Source organism: Carassius gibelio, chromosome B1, assembly GCF_023724105.1.
Source record: "Carassius gibelio isolate Cgi1373 ecotype wild population from Czech Republic chromosome B1, carGib1.2-hapl.c, whole genome shotgun sequence".
NCBI classification, from domain to species: domain Eukaryota; kingdom Metazoa; phylum Chordata; class Actinopteri; order Cypriniformes; family Cyprinidae; genus Carassius; species Carassius gibelio.
Window position 1 is genome coordinate 33,113,618 of NC_068396.1, and position 21,330 is coordinate 33,134,947.

At 43.8% G+C, this 21,330-nt stretch overlaps 3 protein-coding genes across 5 annotated transcripts in view; all 3 read left to right on the forward strand.

The window, feature by feature from the left end:
• The window catches only part of olfm2b (olfactomedin 2b), a 10,239-nt gene extending 3,562 nt beyond the window's left edge, over nucleotides 1-6,677 (forward strand). Inside the window, exons 2-5 of one of the 2 annotated variants that reach the window (XM_052546880.1) lie at nucleotides 1,919-2,062; nucleotides 2,146-2,301; nucleotides 4,966-5,080; nucleotides 5,701-6,677. In XM_052546880.1, coding sequence (XP_052402840.1) covers nucleotides 1,919-2,062; nucleotides 2,146-2,301; nucleotides 4,966-5,080; nucleotides 5,701-6,272 — 987 coding nt within the window. In that variant the 3' untranslated portion in view covers nucleotides 6,273-6,677. The remainder of the gene's footprint in view (nucleotides 1-1,918; nucleotides 2,063-2,145; nucleotides 2,302-4,965; nucleotides 5,081-5,700) is intronic. The other variant, XM_052546882.1, reaches the window with a different exon arrangement.
• Nucleotides 6,678-7,294: 617 nt separating this feature from the next.
• Nucleotides 7,295-10,931, forward strand: mvb12a (multivesicular body subunit 12A). Its single transcript, XM_052546986.1, has 10 exons — nucleotides 7,295-7,440; nucleotides 8,152-8,247; nucleotides 8,343-8,426; nucleotides 8,557-8,656; nucleotides 8,776-8,905; nucleotides 9,068-9,208; nucleotides 9,593-9,696; nucleotides 9,864-9,922; nucleotides 10,118-10,177; nucleotides 10,313-10,931. Exons 2-10 carry the CDS (start codon nucleotides 8,152-8,154, stop codon nucleotides 10,376-10,378), a joined length of 840 nt encoding a protein of 279 aa, XP_052402946.1. The 5' UTR covers nucleotides 7,295-7,440; the 3' UTR covers nucleotides 10,379-10,931.
• Nucleotides 10,932-11,190: 259 nt separating this feature from the next.
• On the forward strand, nucleotides 11,191-19,927 carry akap8l (A kinase (PRKA) anchor protein 8-like). Of its 2 annotated transcripts, none has more exons than XM_052546732.1 (13): nucleotides 11,191-11,307; nucleotides 12,973-13,017; nucleotides 13,098-13,323; nucleotides 15,601-16,126; nucleotides 16,412-16,526; nucleotides 16,608-16,663; nucleotides 16,750-16,783; nucleotides 17,036-17,156; nucleotides 17,243-17,384; nucleotides 17,462-17,567; nucleotides 17,643-17,773; nucleotides 17,857-17,952; nucleotides 19,044-19,927. In XM_052546732.1, exons 1-13 carry the CDS (start codon nucleotides 11,286-11,288, stop codon nucleotides 19,506-19,508), a joined length of 2,085 nt encoding a protein of 694 aa, XP_052402692.1. In that variant the 5' UTR covers nucleotides 11,191-11,285; the 3' UTR covers nucleotides 19,509-19,927. The 2 variants fall into 2 exon arrangements, with proteins under 2 accessions (XP_052402692.1, XP_052402693.1); XM_052546733.1 differs by having other exon boundaries at nucleotides 17,036-17,129.
• The last annotated feature ends 1,403 nt before the right edge of the window (nucleotides 19,928-21,330 follow it).

Sequence of the window (21,330 nt, forward strand, 5' to 3'; positions counted from 1 at the left end):
GGAGATCTAGAGGGGTTCAGAAGAGCATCGAGGCAGTGAAGTAGATCCATGCAATCCTCGGGGAACCGATCTAGCAAGGCATCTATCAGATGTTGAACATAGCGTTCTCTGGCTTTTTTGAAAGCTTGAATGGAGCGGTCGCTTGAATTGGTCACTTTGACATCCTTGTATGTGTCTTTATATCCCGCCTGGAATGTTTCCTCTTCTGGACCGGGGACATCTCGTAAGTGTGTAAATGCCGCGACAGATGCTTGCACTATTGGTCGGATGCTGGAAAGATTGACGTTGTCTTTCTGAAAAACTAAATTCAGTTCTGCTTGAGGCTGACCATTTCCTCATCACTGAGTGCAGCTGGTAATTGGCGGAGCCGGGCTGTTCTGGTGGCAGTGTCTGTAGAAGGAGTACACCGAGGAGATCGTGTTTTTGTAAGCTCTGATGTTTTCCACAGCTTTCTCTGCGTCCAGCGCAGCAAGTGCAGCCCGGTGGGCAACGCAGTGCACCTGGATAGAAAATGGATTTGCTTGCTTAAACAAAGCAGCCTTCCCATCATTACACTTGCACCATCTGAACCCAGGCCAATGACACGGGACAGTGCTATATCCATTTCGCGAAGCACCGCAACAACGCGATCATAAATGCATCTTGCTGTCCCGGAGTCCACATCATAAATTGTCTCCACCTTTCCTTTTATTTCCAGTTTTAGATATGTGATTAACTTTTTGTTCACAGTGATATTTACAGTTTCATCAATTATTATTCCAATGAAGTCACTGTTTTTCAGTTTTTCACGGATCTGTTCCACCACGATGTGTTCTAATGCCTTTTCCATATCATCCACAGAGTCGCTGTGGCAATAAATGCCATCGGTGGTGACAAAATCTGGAGCCTCGAGAGCTTGCAGTAGCTCAGTCTGTGCTACAAATGGTTAGATGGGAGATCATGTTTTGCCATGTGGAATACAATTTTGAGCTGAGAGCATAGTTTTTTCTTAGAAGTTTCCGTGGCCTTGTCACAGTGGGCTTTCATCGCAACCTGCTGTGGCGTTAAATTGTGCGCCGCAACATGGTCATTGCTCTGACTATGTTCAATGAGAGCAGACATTCTCAAATTATTCGACCCTCTTGTGTATCCGTTGCGTCGTCCTGCCTTTTCGCAGCGCGAACAGAACATTTTTTCGTTACCATCAACTACCTCACATCTTAGCCATGGGAACTTGTCACTCCATTCCGACCGATACGCCCTACACTTCGGCTTTTTCTCCGGTGGTGGCGCAGCATCTGAGGCTTCAGGCGTTCCTGATTCAGTATCCTCCTTCGCGTCTGGCCTCTGAAAAAAACTTTTAAGGCTAGTCTGCCTGGGCCTGGCCATATTTGAAACGTCTCTCAATAGTTCGTGGTTTAGGTCTATATTATAGCCGTTAGGAGTGCGCTTTATTTGAAATGCAACATGCGATGTTGTTTAAAAACTTTCAAACGGTCGATTCAGATTGTGTTGGGGGGCGGGGCCGGGATTATTAGGCAGTTTTAATCTGACAATTTGACCGGAGAGATTTAATTTTGTCGGACATTTAATTTTTTTCCCGGCCAATGTCCAGTAATTACCGGACAACGGAAACCCTGATATATATATATATAATATAACACTGTTAGTGTAACGGACTAAAGTCATCTCATCTGTTGAAAAAAAGACACTTAAGCAAGTCTAACTGTTTGATTGATTATTGAGATAATCTCCTGCTCTGATTATCAGAAATGTGCCCAAAACCAGACGGTGAGAGCAGAAAGCGTGTTCTTCCCTCCCATGTAACTGTTATTGAAGGGAATGTGTGGAGACGATCTGAAGGTTAAACGTGTGCAGAATGACTGAGAGCTGAGTCAGTGTTGAGCTGAGAGGTGTGTGTGTGTGTGTGTGTGGTCAGCAGGTGTCGTACCCCGGAGAGGACGAGGGCTGGCAGGTGTACGGCTCTGTTCAGGGGAAGTGTGTGTGCTCCATCATGACTCCAGCTCACAGCGTCTGCGGCGGAGACCCTCGACACACTCGTCTGCAGCTGATCTCTGACCAGGTGAGGGTCACACAGCTTCAGACGGCCACACACACACCTCACCACCATCATCATCATCATCTGTGTGTGTGTGTGTGTGACAGCTGCTGAACGTCTCTCAGCACATGGAGATCCTGAGCCAGCGGACCACTCAAGATCTGCAGCGGCTGAGAGACTCTGAGACCCTCCTGCAGACGCTGGAGAGAAGACTGAACACGGCCCACGAGGAGACACACCGCCTGAGCAGCACAAGCCTGCAGGTAACACACACACACACACAGACACACACACACACACACACACAGCCTGAGCAGCACGAGCCTGCAGGTAACACACACACACACTCACACACACACAGCCTGAGCAGCACGAGCCTGCAGGTAACACACACACACACACACACACACACACACCGCCTGAGCAGCACGAGCCTGCAGGTAACACACACACACACACACACACACACACACCGCCTGAGCAGCACGAGCCTGCAGGTAACACACACACACACTCACACACTCACACACACACACACACACACACTGCCTGAGCAGCACGAGCCTGCAGGTAACACACACACACACTCACACACTCACACACACACACACACACACACTGCCTGAGCAGCACGAGCCTGCAGGTAACACACACACACACTCACACACTCACACACACACACACACACACACTGCCTGAGCAGCACGAGCCTGCAGGTAACACACACACACACACACACACTCACACACACACACACACACAAACACACACACACTCACACACACCGCCTGAGCAGCACGAGCCTGCAGGTAACACACACACACACACACACACACACACCGCCTGAGCAGCACGAGCCTGCAGGTAACACACACACACACTCACACACTCACACACACACACACACACACACTGCCTGAGCAGCACGAGCCTGCAGGTAACACACACACACACTCACACACTCACACACACACACACACACACACTGCCTGAGCAGCACGAGCCTGCAGGTAACACACACACACACTCACACACTCACACACACACACACACACACACTGCCTGAGCAGCACGAGCCTGCAGGTAACACACACACACACACACACACTCACACACACACACACACACAAACACACACACACTCACACACACCGCCTGAGCAGCACGAGCCTGCAGGTAACACACACACACACACACACACACACACCGCCTGAGCAGCACGAGCCTGCAGGTAACACACACACACACACACACACCGCCTGAGCAGCACGAGCCTGCAGGTAACACACACACACACACACACACACACACACACACCGCCTGAGCAGCACGAGCCTGCAGGTAACACACACACACACACACACAGACACACACACAGAGACACACTCACACACACCGCCTGAGCAGCACGAGCCTGCAGGTAACACACACACACACAGAGACACACACACACACACACACACCGCCTGAGCAGCACGAGCCTGCAGGTAACACACACACACACACAGAGACACACACACACACACAGCCTGAGCAGCACGAGCCTGCAGGTAACACACACACACACACAGAGACACACACACACACACCGCCTGAGCAGCACGAGCCTGCAGGTAACACACAAACACACACACAGACACACACACACACACATACACACCACCTGAGCAGCACGAGCCTGCAGGTAACACACACACACACACACACTCACACACACACAGCCTGAGCAGCAAGAGCCTGCAGGTAACACACACACACACACACACACACTCACACACACCGCCTGAGCAGCACGAGCCTGCAGGTAACACACACACACACACACACACACTCACACACACCGCCTGAGCAGCACGAGCCTGCAGGTAACACACACACACACACTCACACACACACAGCCTGAGCAGCACGAGCCTGCAGGTAACACACACACACACACACACACACACACCCACCGTGTCAGTGCTTGTGTGTCTGCAGGAGCTGCGTGGGAGTGTGTCTCAGTGTCGCCCCCTGCGGGTGCTGGTGGGGCGTCTGCGGGTGGATGTGGGGCAGCTGGAGGCTCTGAAGGAGGAGATGGAGAGGTTGAATGAATCTCTGTCCGTCCTGCAGCAGCACTTCACTCTCCATCACTATCAGCAGCTGCAGCAGCGCCAGTTCATCCTGCAGCGGCACCTGCACTCCTGCTCCAGTCAGCTGGGTACACACACACACACAGCTGCTCTTCTTGACCTTTTAGACTCAAGGCCCATCACAACACTATCTGAAGAACCCATGATGTTCCCAGTTACACATGATTTACTGTAGGGATTTAGAGAAGGATGTTTACTTACAATTTCTATCTGATTAACAAAGGTGGGCATGCTAATCAAATGTATAATCATTATAACAATTCTAATGGAGTTCCCAGATTTGATTAATTTCCATCAATTATCAGGTCTCGAAATTAGTTTTTTTAAATGAGGCTTCCTCATATGTCCAGGTTTTCCAAGACCACAAGATCTTGGTTCTTCAGAGACAAATCTTGATATTTAGTTGTTTTAGCTGAAGTCATTTTAAGTTCTCTTGCTGATTTTGAAATTTCTCTGGTTGAGAAACACTTCTGTGATGCTTATATGGTATTTTCTGTAAAATAAGTTGACAAAATTGCATTGATGAGAGAAAATAAATCACACCGTTGTATAAGTCACATTTTATTAAATTAAGAAATAATGTAAAATATTGGTAAACAAAACCTTCACAAATATTATAAACACAAAAGGCATGTATTTTAGTTCTTGCCACTCCACAAAAAAATCCCTTGAATTTAGAGGGCAGCAATGAAAAATATAAGTATATACTAAAATTAAATTATAGTGGCATATTATTCTTTTAAAATAAATATAATATGCTCTGTTTGGTGTGTGTGTGTGTGTGTGTGTTTGTAGGTGTGGGTGATGGATGGTTATTTTAAAGGCAGGCGTCTGGTGGAGTATCAGTCTCTCGGTGACTTTGCTACTGGACAGAACTTCATCGTCCATCATCTTCCTCACCCATGGGCAGGTGTGAATGCGACTCTATCAAACACTTTCAGTGATGTTCACAGAGAATCATGTGATCCACTGACAATAAACAAACAAAACACTGACTGTCTTCATTTCCAACACTACAACTACTGATTCGGCATTTCAAACTCAAATATTTATGGGACTTTGTTTCCAATATGGAAAAAAATATGAAAAAGGTCAAGTGTTACTTAATAGATAATACTGAACTTTTTTTCATGTAAACTCAGAAATCTGATGAAGAAGTCAGAATTACAAGAATTACAGAATTACAAGTTGTAAACTTAGGAATTATGAAATAAAGTAAGAATTGTGAAATGTAAACTCAAAACTACAAGAAAAGTCATAATTGTGTTATGCAAACTCAGAATTACAAGAATAAACTCAGAATTATGAAAAAGTCAGAATTCTGAGATTTTAACTCCGGATTACAAGAAAAAAATCTGAATTGCAGCATATTAAACCAGAATTTCTAATATTACAACTACATGATGTGAGCTCAGAAATGGAAAAGTCTGTGTCATTTTGTGTCAGGGGGGAAAGTCTGTAAGTATGTTTTTTAATATCTTTACACCTGTCAGAAGTGATGTTCCGTGTGTGTGTGCTTGTGTGTCTCAGGTACGGGTCATGTGGTGTATAATGGCTCTCTGTACTATAACAAACACCACAGTAACGTGGTGGTGCGCTACGATCTGGCGTCCGGTGGTGTTCTGCAGCAGCGTCCGCTCGCTCAGGCCGGGTTCAACAACACCTTCCCGTACTCGTGGGGCGGCTCGTCCGACATCGACCTGATGGCCGATGAGATGGGGCTGTGGGCTGTGTACTCCAGCATTGGCCGCGGTGGGAACATGCTGCTGAGCCGGCTGGACCCCGACTCGCTGGAGGTGCTGCACTCCTGGGACACAGGCTTCTCCAAGCGCAGCGCCGGAGAGTCCTTCCTCATCTGCGGCTCACTCTACGTCACCAACTCACACCTGGCCGGAGCCAAAGTGCACTTTACCTTCCACACGGCCTCAGCCTCGTACGAGTACACCGACATCGCCTTCCACAACCAGTACTCACACATCTCCATGCTGGACTACAACCCACGCGTCAGAGCGCTCTACACCTGGAACAACGGACACCAGGTGCTGTACGACATCACGCTGCTGCACTTCATCAGGACACGCCACGCAAACTCCACCGACTGACTCCAGACACCCTGATCCTGCATGAGCCACGCATGCATACTCACCTTCCCTCTTAGAGAAGAAAGAACTCCAAATATGCAAATATGTGACCCTGGAGCACAAAACATGAGATTTTCTCAATATTTAGATTTTTTTACAGCCTCAGATTACAGATTTTCAAATAGTTGTATCTCAGACAAATAATGTCATATCCTAACAAACCATTCATCAGTGGAAATATAATTTATTCAGATGATGTATAAATCTCAATTTCAAAACATTGACCCATTTTGACTGGTTTTGTGGTTAAGGGTCACATATGCATCTTCGGTTTCTGAGAGATTATTTGTGAAAAACAAGCAACTGTTGTGAAATGCACTTCTGTATGTACATACAATTTCACAAAAATAAATAAATGTGTCAGTTGTTTTGTGTGTAGTATTTGTAGAGAAACAAAGGATTATTATGGCAAGTGCCATATTTATTAAAAGAAATTGACCAAATGTAAAGCAAAAATAAAGCAATATGGAATTAGCAGATTAAGAAATATAACATTTTATCTCATTATTATTTTAATCATAATTACCTTTCATTTATTCATTTGTTTTCTTTTCAGTGTTATTTTGTTATGACTGATTGGCACTATTGTAGTTTTTGGTAATATTTTGAATTAGATGTTAATTTTGTATTTTCTATTTGTAAAAGTTTTAGTCATTTTTTGTTTTTTTGTTATTTACATATAACTTATTTAAAATTCCATCACTGGCAGTGATGAGTTCAGAGAAAATACACTCCTGCTATTTAATGTACATTTTTATTTATATAAGTTTTCAACGTTATTTGTTTTGAAGATAGAATGTAGAATAAATGTAGAAACTCTCATAAACTTAGCCTCTGTGGTAACACAGTTTGGATTCAACGTTTCTATGTAACTGAATTTGAAAAATTATGACCCCTCTTAAAGAATATATAGATGACTAACTTGATAATAATCTAAACCTTTTCTGCTAGTAGCAGCCCCAGATTTTTAGCGATAAATCGCACTGAGCATGCGCGGTCCGCTGTGACGCCGCCGCGGTGCATGACGGGAGTCGTAGTCTAGCACTGCTTCCTGTTCTCTGATCGCGGCAGTGAGTTCAGGTCAGTTTCGTGTTTTGGAAACAAGAAAAAACTTCATAACCAACAGCCTGTAAGTACTGTTTTCAGCCTCGCGTCTTTATTAAAGCTGTTTATAATCAATTAAAGTGTAAGTGCTGATGTGAATGCTGATTATAGCGTGTGTTTCAAACTAATAACTGAGGAAATAACTGCTGCGTCGAGATGATAACAGCTGATGAACACTTCATTTAATGAGTATTAACTAACAGTCTGATTAACTGAGAGAAGTTCACTTGATATCTATTTATCTGTCTATCTATCTATCTATCTATCTATCTATCTATCTATCTATCTATCTATCTATTTATCTGTCTATCTATCTATCTATCTATCTATCTATCTATCTATCTATCTGTATATCTGTATATTTCTGTCTGACCCTGGACCACAAAACCTTATTTATGTCTAATATTTAGTTAGTCTAATATTTGTCTGAAATACAACTATCAAAATATTGAGAAAATCACCTTTAAAGTTGTTCAAATGAAGTTTTTAGCGATGCATATTGCTAATCAAGAATGAGGTTGTGATGTATTTACAGTAGGACATTTTCAATATATCTTCATGGAACATGATCTTTACTTAACTTCTTGATGATTTTTTGGCATAAGAGAAAAAAGTATAGTTCTGACCCATACTAGTAATAACTGCTTCTCTGCTTCAGAGTCACAGATGTCTGTGTAATCATGTCATATCTGTGACCGTGATCAGTGTGTCATCCTCCTGATCTGTGTGTGTGTAGATGTCTGTGTTCGAGTCGTCCAGTGGCTTCAGCAGGCCCATCACTGCAGTGGCCTGGGCGTCAAACACCAGCACCTGCCCCGGTCAATACAGCCTGGTAAACAGTACACACACACACACACACACACACGCCTGCGGTCACATGGCCATCTGCCTCTCACGCTGTCATTAACTCTGTGTGTGTGTGTGTAGATCACTCAGACTGAAGATGGAGCCTCCGCTAACTTCATCCGAGGGTTTGCACTCAAGGCAGGATACTATCTGTGTTACAGTAAGGTAAGATGCATTACAGGGTTTACGTCATCATTTACTCACTCCCGTGTCGTTCCAAACCTGTATGAGTGAAACACAACAGCACTAGCAGCTGTTGATGCTCATCAGACTCGTGTCGGTCTGTCTCTTCTAGGATCTGTCCGCTGGGCTGGTTGTGACAGATGTGCAGGTGATTTCGGATAAAGAGGCGATTCCTCACGGTTACTGCTACATCCCAGAGTTCCTGGAGCCCAGTAAGATGTTTCATTGACAGATGTGGGCCTTAGAGCCCCCACAGATCTGCTGGTCTGTCTCTTCTGATGTGTAGAAGAGTAATCACTGTGTGTGTGTGTGTGTGTGTGTGTGTGTACAGAGGCATCTGTCGGGAAGAAGAAGCGCATCTGTGTGCGGATCGTTCCTGTGGGCAGCGTTACGACCGCTGTTCTAGATCTCAAACTCACAGCCAAGAATAAGAGCATGGTGCAGCAGTACACCTGCCTGGGGTGAGAGACGCCACGAGCCTGCTCTAGAACCACACGCTCCATTCAACGCTTCTCTACAGGCACCACACATGTCTGTTCTCCAGTCTAACGCTCGGACGCTGGATCTGGATCCACACGCTCCGGGCGGCTGTTCTTGTTGTTTATTGTGTGTGTTTGTTTCAGGGACATGCATGGGTTCGTGGTGTGGTGTTTAAAGGGCCAGTTCTCCTCTCCGACTCCTCAGGCCAAGCCTCGCAGTATCAGTCTGGACATGCGCAGTCTCTCTCTGGAAGGAGCCGGCCCCCCGCAGCCTCTCAAGCCCAGGTACTCAGATCCCTAACCCTAACAGCCATCACTGCTGAGAACATCAGCATCATGGGATTCAGCAAAACAACATTCTCACATTTCAGTGTTTGGATGATTTGACTGTGAAATTAGACTGAAGCAAATGAGCTGTTTGGCTCTGCATTATCCACGCAGCTAGAAATATCTATTCAGAGAAGTGTTCCAGCAGTGTCACATTATCTAGTTCTCACAGCTTTAAATCATCTCTAGTGATTCGCTGTGGGCCTTAAACCACAGCGGTGTAGTGCTGACTGAACACAAAGCCCCAGAGTGGAGGGGTCCAGGCTGGTTGCTAGGGTGAGAAGAGTGGTTGCTAGGGTGTCAGGGTTATTCCCAGGGTGTTCTGACTGTCTCTGTCCATAGCAATCCTCCTGAAGGCCCACCGAAGGTCACCCGCCGGCGCAGTAAGCTGGACACACACAGCCCGATGGAAACGGTGTGTGACAGCGGCATCTACGGGATCACAGGTACAGCTACAGACTGACCAATCACAGCGTCCCTCCATATAACAGCAGCACACACAGCTGTGGCCTACACATCTCATCATAAACATGCCTCTAACAATCCTCACGTCATATGCGTCAAACTGTGTGACTCTGTCATGTGACTCATTCTTGTTTGTGTTCGTTTCCAGCGATGGATGGAGTTCCTTTCTCTCTACATCCCAAGTTTGAGTCTCAGTCAAACTCAAAGGTCAGAGGTCACTGCATCTCTCATTAACATGTGGATATATATGTTAGAAATGACATACATTTATCTGGTCATTACTCCTTGATAAAGACGGACAGAAGTGTTGTTGACTGATTGACTAGAGTGGAGATTTTATAGTTAGATGAGAGAATTGTCTTGAGGAATGCTGTCTTTAACAAACGTGTTTGTGTGTGTCAGGTGTCTGCGAGCACGCTGAGTGACATCCGTATCAAATCAGTGCAGGACATTGAGAATGAGGTGAGGCTTTACCGTCATAAGAAATCCTTATCATTCTGAGGTTTTTTCTTATTGTTCTGGAGGACTTCTATTTTGAATCTGCCTTTGTGTCACACCTGTGTGGTTCAGCAGCTCTGACTGATTGTTTCTCTGCAGTATAACTACACGTTTGCGGTGGAGGAACAGGCCGCGAGGAGAGTCTGTCCGTCAGCGAGCGGATGAGATACGATCTCAGGCTCATGAAAGCACAGTTATTTCTGCTTTATGATGATGTATATTCAAGCTCAACCAAAACTCACTACAGGTTTTGCAGGGCTGTTTCTGGTTGGTCTCATTCCCTCTATTCTTCTCTGGGTTGGTTGAACATGAAGGATTTTCTGTGTCCAAACACATTATGTACTTGTGTTTCTGCAAAACACTAACAGGCGAATCAAAGGGCTTGACAAGGTGCCTTACATGTCATTTTATAAGACCACAATATTTTATATATCTTTCTGGTGATTTTGAGCTGCAGTTTAGTGTGTAAAAAGTGTGGTTACACTAATATTCTTTATTTATCGTATGAAAACTGTACGTTTCAGAAACGTGGGGACCAAAAAAAAAAAACAATGTATTTTTCCTGTATTCTCTGTATTTTTGTCTGTTTAAATAGTCCTAAAACTGTTGTATAATATCATACGACGGTCGGTGCTCTGTGAGTTACTCTTTTGTACTTGCTTTGTTAAAATCTGACACTTTGGGGAATTTTAATAAAAATAATCAGATCTTGACTAAATGTATTTGCTGACACAAAGGAAGTTACATTTTACCTAGAGCCATTTACTGTAAAATTCCTCATGTACACCTGAAGTGGTTTATATTATATATGTTTTATATTTATATATATTTCAGGATCATAAATAAAACCACAAACTATTTGTTTTAAACCCAAGTGTTGTAAACTCGATCGTATTATATCAGACGCACTTTTATTTAGGAAGTTTACGGAAATAGCCTTCGAGGCAGCTCATTGGCTCGCCCAAGCGTCAATCATTTAGCCACGCCTCTCTGTGGGCGGAGTTACTGCGGCCTGATAGCGGCGTGAGCGCGCCTCGCACACAGTCACAGCTACACGGAGTACTGCTGCAGGATGGATCGAGGATATTCTTCAGGTTAGTCCTTAACTCTGTTTACTTTATGTAAGAGTCTGTTTGTTTGCGGTGAGCGTGTTTTGCTCGGTTTTTAAGCCATGTAACGTAAAGTTAATGTGTTTCTTCCGTGATTCGGTCTGTGTTGGTTCAGTGCTTAAAATGGCGCAGGTCAAAATAAGGCATAGACTTATGAAACGCTGTCTGAACCAATAAAACCGAGTTTATACGTAAGCCCAGGCTCCTTTAGTAGACGTATTTTATATTAAAGCGCTTTTTCGTCGATTGCTGTTGAGCTCGATGTGAAACCCATTGTTATTGTCTTGTTGAAGAGCGCACATCGAACAAAGCGAACATCAGCGGAGACTCCGATTAGTCTTTAATCCGCAGAATATCAAACTAACTCTCTTTATTCTCCATCAGGCGCGTGTGGATGATGTTTGTGTCGTGAATGAATAACACCGTCTCTTAATGTAGATTAAAATGGAGTCGTGTTGTTGATGTAAAATGGCTGCCGTGTTCATTCTGCTTCTCTATTGTTCGATTAATCGCCGCGAGTGACTGACTGTAAACACATTACAGCACACTTCAGAGTCAGTGTATTGAGTTTATAGTTTATAAACTGCCATCTAAAATACCCCGTGCTGTTGTAGTTCTGTGGCATTTAGTTCATGTCTAGTACTGGCATGCGTTTAAATTAATGCATTTTCTCTTACAGTAAAACATCGATTAATTATTTCAGACGCCATGTCTGTAGGCGCAGACCCATTTCTGTTCAATCAGATGTCGTTTTGAGTGTCAAGGCCCCGCCCTCTAATGTCACCTGACTCTGAGCAGCCAGTAATAAGTCTTCATGGTTGTTAGAGCTGTCGAACATGAAATGCAATTAGAAAAATTTCATTTTTAAACCTCTAGCGTCTCCAGCCGCGAGAGGGCGCTCTATGCTGCTCAATGCTCCTGTAGCCTACACTGAAAACATAGAGCGTCCTCTGAGGAACAGTGAAGGTAAAGCTTCTGGAAACAAACGCTCCTCAAAAGAAAAACAATGAAAAACAGAGAGTAAAGCATTAAAAACAACCGCAGACTTGGCAACACTGGTTCAGGTGGAGTGGCAGTTACTACACAGAGCCGTAGTCTACCGACAACTAACACAAAATCGACAAAGAATCGCCTGCGATTTTAACATCGATTTTGTGTAGATTGTCAGTGAATTACGGCTCTGTGTAGTAAATGCCAACCAGTGTTGCCAAGTCTGTGGTTGTTTTTCATGTCCGCGGGTCGAAGCGACAATACCAATAACGTGATAATTAGCAAGGCAAACCTGCCAAAAATGTATATTTTAACCCCGGTAAAGCAATTTTTATCAGGGAAACCTCCTGGAAACACAATTGGACTAGTTTTGAGAAGCAACAGGTCAGGATTTGTTGTGAAAACCTTGCAACCCTGATCTGAACACACGTGCTGGAGATATACTCCTAATTACAGGAGCGTCTTAACTGATGAGATGCGCATGAAAATCACATTCGATTATTTTGCACAGCCCTAAGCTTTTACTAGACTAAACACTCTAGATTATCAATCAGAAGGCATGGAGGAGATCGAGAGTGCCAGGTTGTGGTCATGTAGAGAGATTCATGGGTTAAACGTGACGTCCAGAACCAAGCTTTATTTGTTCTTGACTGGTTTCAGGTTTCTCTGGCTGGGGAGGATCAGGTGGAGGAGGATCGTCCAGAGGTGAGTGTGTGCTCTTCTTCAGCTCTGTTGTCCTCCACATGTTCGTCCAGCAGATGATCACCTGCTCTGTTACGCCTCAGGCTCGGGAGGTTATGACCTGTACGGATATAAAGACTCCATGTCCAGCGGCGGGTTCGGAGGAGGTGGGTATGGATCCAGCGATCGCATGAAGAGAGGACTCTCTGGAGGATCTCTGCTGTCCTCCAGCGGCTCCAACGCAGACGACGTCATCGCCAAGATCAACCAGCGGCTGGACATGCTGACGCAGCTGGAGGGGGGCATGAAGAGCGGCTCTCGTGGAGACAGGTGACGCATTATCACCTCAAACACACCTACATTATCACATGTTTACACATCTCTGTGGCGACATACGAGGACATTAAATACACGAGAGATTTATATCAATTTATAGTGTTAAATTTGATATTATGCATCTTTTTGCACTCCTTTCTTTTGGAGGAAACTGAAAATATGACAAAGGAAATAATATTTATCCTTTTACTTCCTCGTATTTCTCAATTTATTAGGGATGTAACGATGCACAGTGAGCCAGTTGAAAATCGATAAAAATGTTATGAGATATTAAACTAATTGACATGTAGCTGGAGACAGGAGTTTATAGAAGTGTTTCCCAAAGGGGGTGGTGTTGAAAATAATGTTTGAATTTTTAATTGCTAAAAAAAACGTGTATAGTATAAGATCTATTTTTGATGTTGCCAATCACTAGAGATGCACCGAAATTCCGTCTGGCAAGAATAAATTCACCGCTCTGGTTTCAGTTTCACGTGATGTGACCTAGGCCTACCTGAAAAACTGAAAAGCTATTTATTTCATTAGTATTATTTATTTGTGCTGTCATTTGTTTATTTGTTCTACTACTTCTCAAAGTATCATATTGAAGCTTAAAATTCAAGTATTGTGACAATTTTGTAGGGTACCACAAATTCAATTTCCAAAGTTGGGAAACACTGGTTTATATGAATGTCTCTCTGAGGGGAACGGAATGTCTTTAGGAAAGTTTAGATTCAGTCATTTCATCCCGACTCTGTATATGTATATTAAAGCTGTGTTCATAAGCTATGCACTGCTTTGTTTACATCGGTAACCAAGGAAACGCTTCATCACTGTTCCATGAGCACCCCCTGCTGTCAGAGAGTGAGTCTGCATCTTTCAGAGCTTCTGCTGTGTCCGTCTCCTTCAGATGATTTATGTAGCATCATTTCACAAACACCAATCTTCAATCTAACAAAACTTAAAACAGCAGCATCTTTGTTTGGATCATGATTAAAACAGTGGTTGCCTCTAACTGAATGAAAAGAGCACACAAAGCCTTTAGTTTATGTGAAGATCATTATTTTTTGTTATTTATTTGATTTGGGGTTTTCATATTTCACAAATTAATGTTCAGTGTTTTGTCCAAGCAATTATAAAATTATAAATAATTGTGGATTGTCTCGCATCCTGAGTTGGGTGAATCGTTACATCCCTAGTATTTAAATATGTATTATATACACATCCAGCCTTTCATCAGAATGATTCATCTGCTGTTGTCACACCTAGCACTAGATTGTTTTTGTTAATTAAGGATAAAAACATAATGACTGGAGAGTTTCCAGATTGGTCAGTCAAGCTCTTCTTAAAGTGTATTTTGTGATTTTGTCGGTCTGCTAATGTTGTCTCTCTCTTCAGAGGTTCAGCTCTTTCACCAGCTCATTCACAGCAGTAACTGCTTTAAGTTCATGGTTTCACGTGGTCTAAGATCTCCTTAGTTTGTTCCTGCAGCACAAGTACACTTAAGATGTTGTCTTACATACTGTGATAAGGGTAGATGTTTGGGTGTATGAAAACAAGGCTGAGATGGATAAATGGATGTAGTATGGGTTGGACAGTCACTTTTGTAACCTGAAACGGTTTTGAAAGGACGTCTTGAATGTAGCATCAGACTACTTGCTTTCAAAATAATTTCGTTCTTGTTCATCAAGGACACATTAAATTAATAAAGTGACTCTAAAGACATATAATCTTACAAAATATTTCTATTTGAAATCAATGTTTCACTCACAGCCTTGTTTTCCTTTGTGAGAAGTTAAATATGGTCTCTACCCTGACTAAGCTGCAGTTATTTGCTTTCGAGTGTTATGCTCCGATCTTGTAGCTGGAAGCGGTGCTGTTTGTGTTGGTGTGTAGATTCACTGAATGCTTCCACACAGAAACAGGCTCACACACTCCGTATCGTCCTGATCCTCAGAGGAACCCATCAGATCTGACTCTACGCTCACAGATAATGCTAACGCTGCCCTCACAGACCCCAGAAGGTCCCCGTATCTCACTGTTTCCACCTCAATCCTCTGAAAAATGTGCAGTGTTGTTGCCTTATGTCCATCTGTGCAACTGTCATTCTGAAGCTTTTCCACAGCCTGTCTCTTCCCACAATGCACCTGAGCACCGGGGCTGTGGAAGGGCTTGAACGAATGAGCGCTGAATGATGAGTTTGTTTGCATAATGAAGCGGTCATCTGAGTCGACGACGACCGAAGTGCTGGTCTCTGCTTGACCTCTGCTCTGCGCCTCCCTCCCTCTGCAGGTTTGCCCAATACGAGTCTTTCGACTCGCGCTCCACCTCCCTCGGCCCCCGAGATCTCTACAGATCTGGTAGCTTTGGTCTCAGCGACTCCCGCGGCGACATGATGGCCCAGCGCGGAAGCGTGGGCTTTGGGGGCATGGGCGGAGCAGGAGGGGGCGGCGGCTTTGACGGCTCTGCCTTTGGATCTGGCAAAATGCGGCTGACTCGAGACTCCTCCTTCTCGGGCTCCGGCTGGGGGGCGGGGCAGAGATCCCCTCGCAGGAACCGATCATCTGGGGGGCGTGGCTTCGGCCGCAGGCAGGACTCCTCCTCCGCTGGCATGGGGGGAGGAAGTGGGCGGGGTGGAGGCCACCAAGGCCACTCCCCCGCGGGGCGAGGAAAGCTGCCCTCACTCCTGGGCAATCGCATGTACCCCGACAGCGGGGCCTTCCAGCCTCAGCGCGGGCCCCAGGACTTCCCTGCGCGGAACTTCGGAGGGGGCCCGAGGGCCAACCGGCAGCACGGCCGCAAGAGACCCCAGAACCGAGTAAGTACCGCCTGCTCCCTGCGGAGGGTGGGGCTGAGAGATCAGCGCTCACCCCTGCACATAACGTCCAGTCAGGAGCATTCATTCCACAAACCCTCGAGGTGACCCCAGTCTGACCCCCATTTGACCAGTTAGACTGACAAACACTGGGTGGTAGCTGTGTAAAGTGTCACAGTCAGGATAGCTCAGCTAACACTGTAAATCCTCTCATCATTGACTCAACCCTCACCACTACACAAACAGACACGCCCTCAGATCTCATTTGCATGTGTGTTGTCATGGCAGCAAGTGAAAGCTCAGCGTGATGGACAGAAGAAGAGGAAACAGACTCTGAGTGCCTCTGACGAGCCCGAGTCCAAGATGGGCAGAACTGAAACCGCAGGACAAGCGGCAGCCACCGGTACGAGCGCATGTTTCCCAGATTACAGCTGCTCTTTAGCTTCTGTCTGAGCGTGCTGACCAGTGTGTGTTTGTGTTTCAGATGCTTCAGCAGGAGAACAGACGCAGGAGTCAGAGGAAGCCACCGCCGCCGCTACTGTACGTTCACATTCATTTCTCATCTGCGTCATGAAAACATTGTCAATTATCCAGAAATGCTAATAATATTTCTCTTTGTTCTCCAGGACTCCAAAACAGAAGATGGAGGAGAAGGTGCTGGTGAGTTGTTTCTTCTGAACTGTATTCGTGTTGGAAGTGGGACTATATGCAGTTAACTTGGTCCTCATTCTCTGAAAACCCTGTCTGCTTTGTGTGTTATGGTTTGATTGCATGTGCTTCATTAGTCTACTGTCTTACGGGGTGTCCTGTTTGACCCAGAAATGCATCACAACATGAAAGCCTCTCGACGCTCATGGCGTGTGCTCTCGTTATACAGCTGCCAATAAATGTTGTGTATCTGTCTGTCTCCAGCAACATCCAATCAGGACGAGAGTGCCAAGGGAAAGGGAAAGAAGACTCCGCCCTCCGCGGCCAAAGTCAGGAAGAGGAGAGGCTTCTTTGAAAGGTCAGGGGTCAAACTATCAGCACACAGGTTAGGTTCTTGTCATCTGTGCTGAGTGCTTGTTTGCTGGGTGTGTTTGTGGCTTAAGAGGGTGTTGTTCTCCGGTTGTTTCCCAGGATGACGTTCGCCTGCTCCGTCTGTAAGTTCCGCTCCTTCTACAGCGAGGACATGGCCACTCATCTGGAGAGCAAGTTCCACAAGGACCACTTCAAGTTCCTGTCCAATCAGCTGTCCAAGCCCACCACAGACTTCCTGCAGGTGCGGACGCTTCCCTCACAGGTGGACAGAGTTAAGTGCAGTGTGGCATCCTAACAGCCGTTGTGTGTGTGTTGTAGGAATATCTGAATAATAAGTACAAGAAGACGGAGCAGCGAGTGAGTCAGATGGACAACCACAGCAGCGTCATCTGTCAGGTGTTCAAAGAGCAGGATCTGACGCGAGGTGCGGACTCTCCCTGGATCGAAATGTATTCATTCAGAGTGACGAACCTCTCATGATCTAACTTCCTGTCTGTAGATCTCGGCATGGAGCACTTCATGAAGAAGGTGGAGGCGGCTCATTGCTCAGCGTGTGACGTCTTCATCCCCATGCAGTACACGCTGATCCAGAAGCACCTCAAGTCACCTGACCACAACTACAACCGCAAGGTACAAACACACAGCCAATCAGAGGCTTTGATCTGCTGGTGAAATGCTCGTCTGACCTCGTGACCTCTGTCTGTGTGTGTCAGGGCATGATGGAGCAGTCCAAGAGGGCGAGTCTGTCCGTGGCACGCAGCATCCTCAACCACAAGGTCATCGGGAAGAAGCTGGAGAGCTACCTGAAGGTGTGTGTCTGTCTCCCACTCTGGTGTCACTTGGTGTATTTCATCATTTTGTGGACTTATTTACGTTTTGCCAGTCATTAAACCATATTTTGCAATATGATGTAGTTTTTAACTTTTACACTGTTTTTAAAAATGTCACTCTTATGGGGCGTTTGTTTTAGATCGACCGATATTAAGTACTTTCCCATTCATTAATTTTAGATGTGTGTGTGTGTGTATACCATTTTGCTTGTTACTTTTCAGACGTGTATAATTACTCAAGTTAACTTGTCTTAATTATCATTAAGATTTTTTTGGGGTAGTTATTGACTGATAATCTGTTTTACAGATATTTTTTTCAGATATTTAAGCATTTTGCTTAATTAGATGTTTTTGTACTGTTTGGTTTGTTACTTTCCAGACAGTATAATTACAGTGAACTAGTTGTCTTTTAGTATTTGGACTTATAATCAACACCTAAACCCTAAAGTGTTTCGTCATTTTCAACTTTATCGGATTTAGCGATATTTATGCTTTTTTCCTTGTTTGGTTTGTTGTCCGGAAAAAAGTACAGTTATTTCGGTGAATTACTAATTCATACTATTAAACTATATTACTAATAAACATCTATAACTTCATTTTAACAAATGTTTACAATAATGCAGAGTTGAATGACTCAATTGTTATTTGTTCTCCATTTGAAAACATTTGACTTCCATTTATTTAGCCTTTTTGTTAATGTTGATGCTACTATAAAAATATTTTAAATGTTTTTGTGATATGCAGATGAAAAGAAAATGACATTTAAAAGTAAAAATGTTAAATGTTGGTTATATGTACAAATAATTTGTATCAGGGCTGGGCAGTTATGTTTTATATATATATCGTTACCATGTTATAAAATGTAAACCGCAGCAGATTACTTTATTCCACGTATACTGTGGCGTGAACATAAGCGTATACCTGGTAGTTGAAACGTTATGAATTAAGCTTACTTGACTACAACAGTTCATATATAAATGTCGTAACCAATAGAACTAACTTTTAAATAATGTATAGTTATCATTATCTATTGTTTTATTTGTACGTTAATGAGTTGTTTTCGTTTGCAGGGTGAAAACCCCTTCAATGGTAACCAGGATGACCAGGATCTCGAGGACTCTATGGTGATGGAGGTTTCCGAGGCCGACCTCACCAATGAAAGCCTGAATGAGATCAAACAGGAAGAGGAGGGGCCTCCGGTGGAGGGGGCGGAGCCTGTTGCTGAAGCTTTAGGAAATGGGGAGAAGCATGAAGAGGAGGCGAAGATGGAGACAGGTGGAGCAGCAGAGGAGGGTGGTGAGGGTCTGGAGGGTGCAGAGGGTGTGGATGAGGGAGAAGAGGGTGCGGAGGAGGGTCTTGAGGGTGCGGAGGAGGGTCTTGAGGGTGCGGAGGAGGGTCTTGAGGGTGTGGAGGGTGCGGATGAGGGAGAGGAGGGTGTTGAGGGTGTGGAAGTGGGTGAGGAGGAGGCGGCTGAGCATGGCATTGATCCAGATGCAGAAGCGGAGGGGGATGCTGACGCTGTAGCAGCAGAGTAATCGTTAACGAAACCGCTGATTGGTGTCTATTTGAAGAATCACTTCTACATCCTAAACCTTTGAACTTTATATGAAAGCTGTCCCTGGATCAGGGCAGAAATGCAGCCTGAGGACCAATCAGAATAAAGCCCGCCTTGTGTTCGTCCAATCACAGGATTGCTCCGCCCCTCTACGCCTGTGTGTTTGGTCTGTTTAGATACATGCATCATATGACTGTTGAGGTGCCTCTTGAGATGATTTCAGTTCGTCACGTCTTTACACGCTGAAGTAAAACATTTAATTTTCTTCTGATTTTTTTTGTTTTTTTGTTTCTAGTTTCATGGATGTTGCCCTGTAGGGCAGAGATGAAATGATTTAATTTTGCAGTTTCCACTCGTTGTTTTTCTCTTTTGTTGAGGAAATAAATGTTTGTAAAGTCATTTGTGTGTGTGACTTTTTCTGAGTGATGTTCAGCTGTATTCTATCAGGCAAAATTAATTAACCTGAAATTATCGTCACATTTCTAAACTGATGCGGTTTGGAAATTCAACAAAATATAATATTTAATATAATAAGTTTATATTTAATAAAATAAGTGGAGTTAGTTCAATCCACTCTTGAGTTTAAGACTATGAAAAGCCACGATCAATGGAGCTCCGAAATTACGATTCACCATGGCAACAACTCCCGCCAAAAAACTTCCGCATAATACAGAATATGTAAAAGCGTAAAATGACTTTAAATTATATCATTGAATGTCAGATATTTCTAGTGTAGTAGGCCTATATCTATTTCAGTGTGCAGAAATATTCAGTTTTTCCACAGTCTAATGCTTTTTCACATAGGCCTGAATAAAAGTACTCTAATCCATCAAGCTACCCCAGATGGCATTTTAACGTTGATTGAATCAACACGCTGTAAAAAAAATTTGCCATTAAATAACAGTAATTTACTGGCAGCATGTGCTTAAATACTCAACACAGATCACCACTGTATCAGCGTCTCCACATTTACTGTCTTTATATAAAGCAGCAGAAGATCAGAATTTGTGGCTCATCATTGACTGAAGCACAGGCTCTACTCTCCAGCACAATGGTGAACAACAAAACTACATTAAACTAACAGATCTCTCGTGTGTAAACACATTAATACAGTTGAGTTCAGTATTTACTCTCATTATCAGTAAATCTTTTACGTTTTACTGTATATTGCTGTTTTCTCCTTTAATTAACAGCAACAAACTGTAGAAAAAAAGGTTTGTTTCTTGTAAATTAATTACAGTTTATTACTGTTAAATTTTGTTTCATGCTGTTGTTTCTTTCTCTTAAATCTTTAACCCTTTACACTCCACAACAAAATCCTCAGTTTTAAATGAACACTCATAATGTGTGCACACTACAGAGTGTTTGAGTAACACTGAAGTTAAAACAGCTTCACCAGATTCACATTACTAACCAGACTGAATTTATTTATGTCATATGTCTACAGAAGATCTTATTGAGAGTTACAGAGGTTTCATCTGCTTTTTTTTCACTACCATGATGGAGATCAGTGTTTACTTTAGTTTAGTAACAATGTCTCTTTGGCATATTGAGCATTAAAAAAATCTGATATTGTTGTGTGCATATATATATATATATATATATATATATATATATATATATAGACACACAGAGCTGCCGTCCCGTTTCCATAGTGACGTCCTCCACCGCGCCCAAAGCACGTAGAGGTAACGCAGAATTTAGGTTACGATAATATAATATAATATAATTTAATATAATATAATATAATATAATATAATATAATATAATAATATAGAAATAGTAAACGTGGTGTAGAAATA

Excerpts from the sequence above, each read along its gene's own strand:
- mvb12a (XM_052546986.1), top strand. The coding sequence starts at position 8,152 with ATGTCTGTGTTCGAGTCGTCCAGTGGCTTCAGCAGGCCCATCACTGCA. Across the intron at positions 8,248-8,342 it reads GCCCCGGTCAATACAGCCTG|ATCACTCAGACTGAAGATGG; the intron begins GTAAACAGTACA and ends GTGTGTGTGTAG. Across the intron at positions 9,923-10,117 it reads AGTCTCAGTCAAACTCAAAG|GTGTCTGCGAGCACGCTGAG; the intron begins GTCAGAGGTCAC and ends TGTGTGTGTCAG.
- akap8l (XM_052546732.1), top strand. The coding sequence starts at position 11,286 with ATGGATCGAGGATATTCTTCAG. Across the intron at positions 11,308-12,972 it reads GGATCGAGGATATTCTTCAG|GTTTCTCTGGCTGGGGAGGA; the intron begins GTTAGTCCTTAA and ends GACTGGTTTCAG. Across the intron at positions 17,385-17,461 it reads CCACCACAGACTTCCTGCAG|GAATATCTGAATAATAAGTA; the intron begins GTGCGGACGCTT and ends TGTGTGTTGTAG.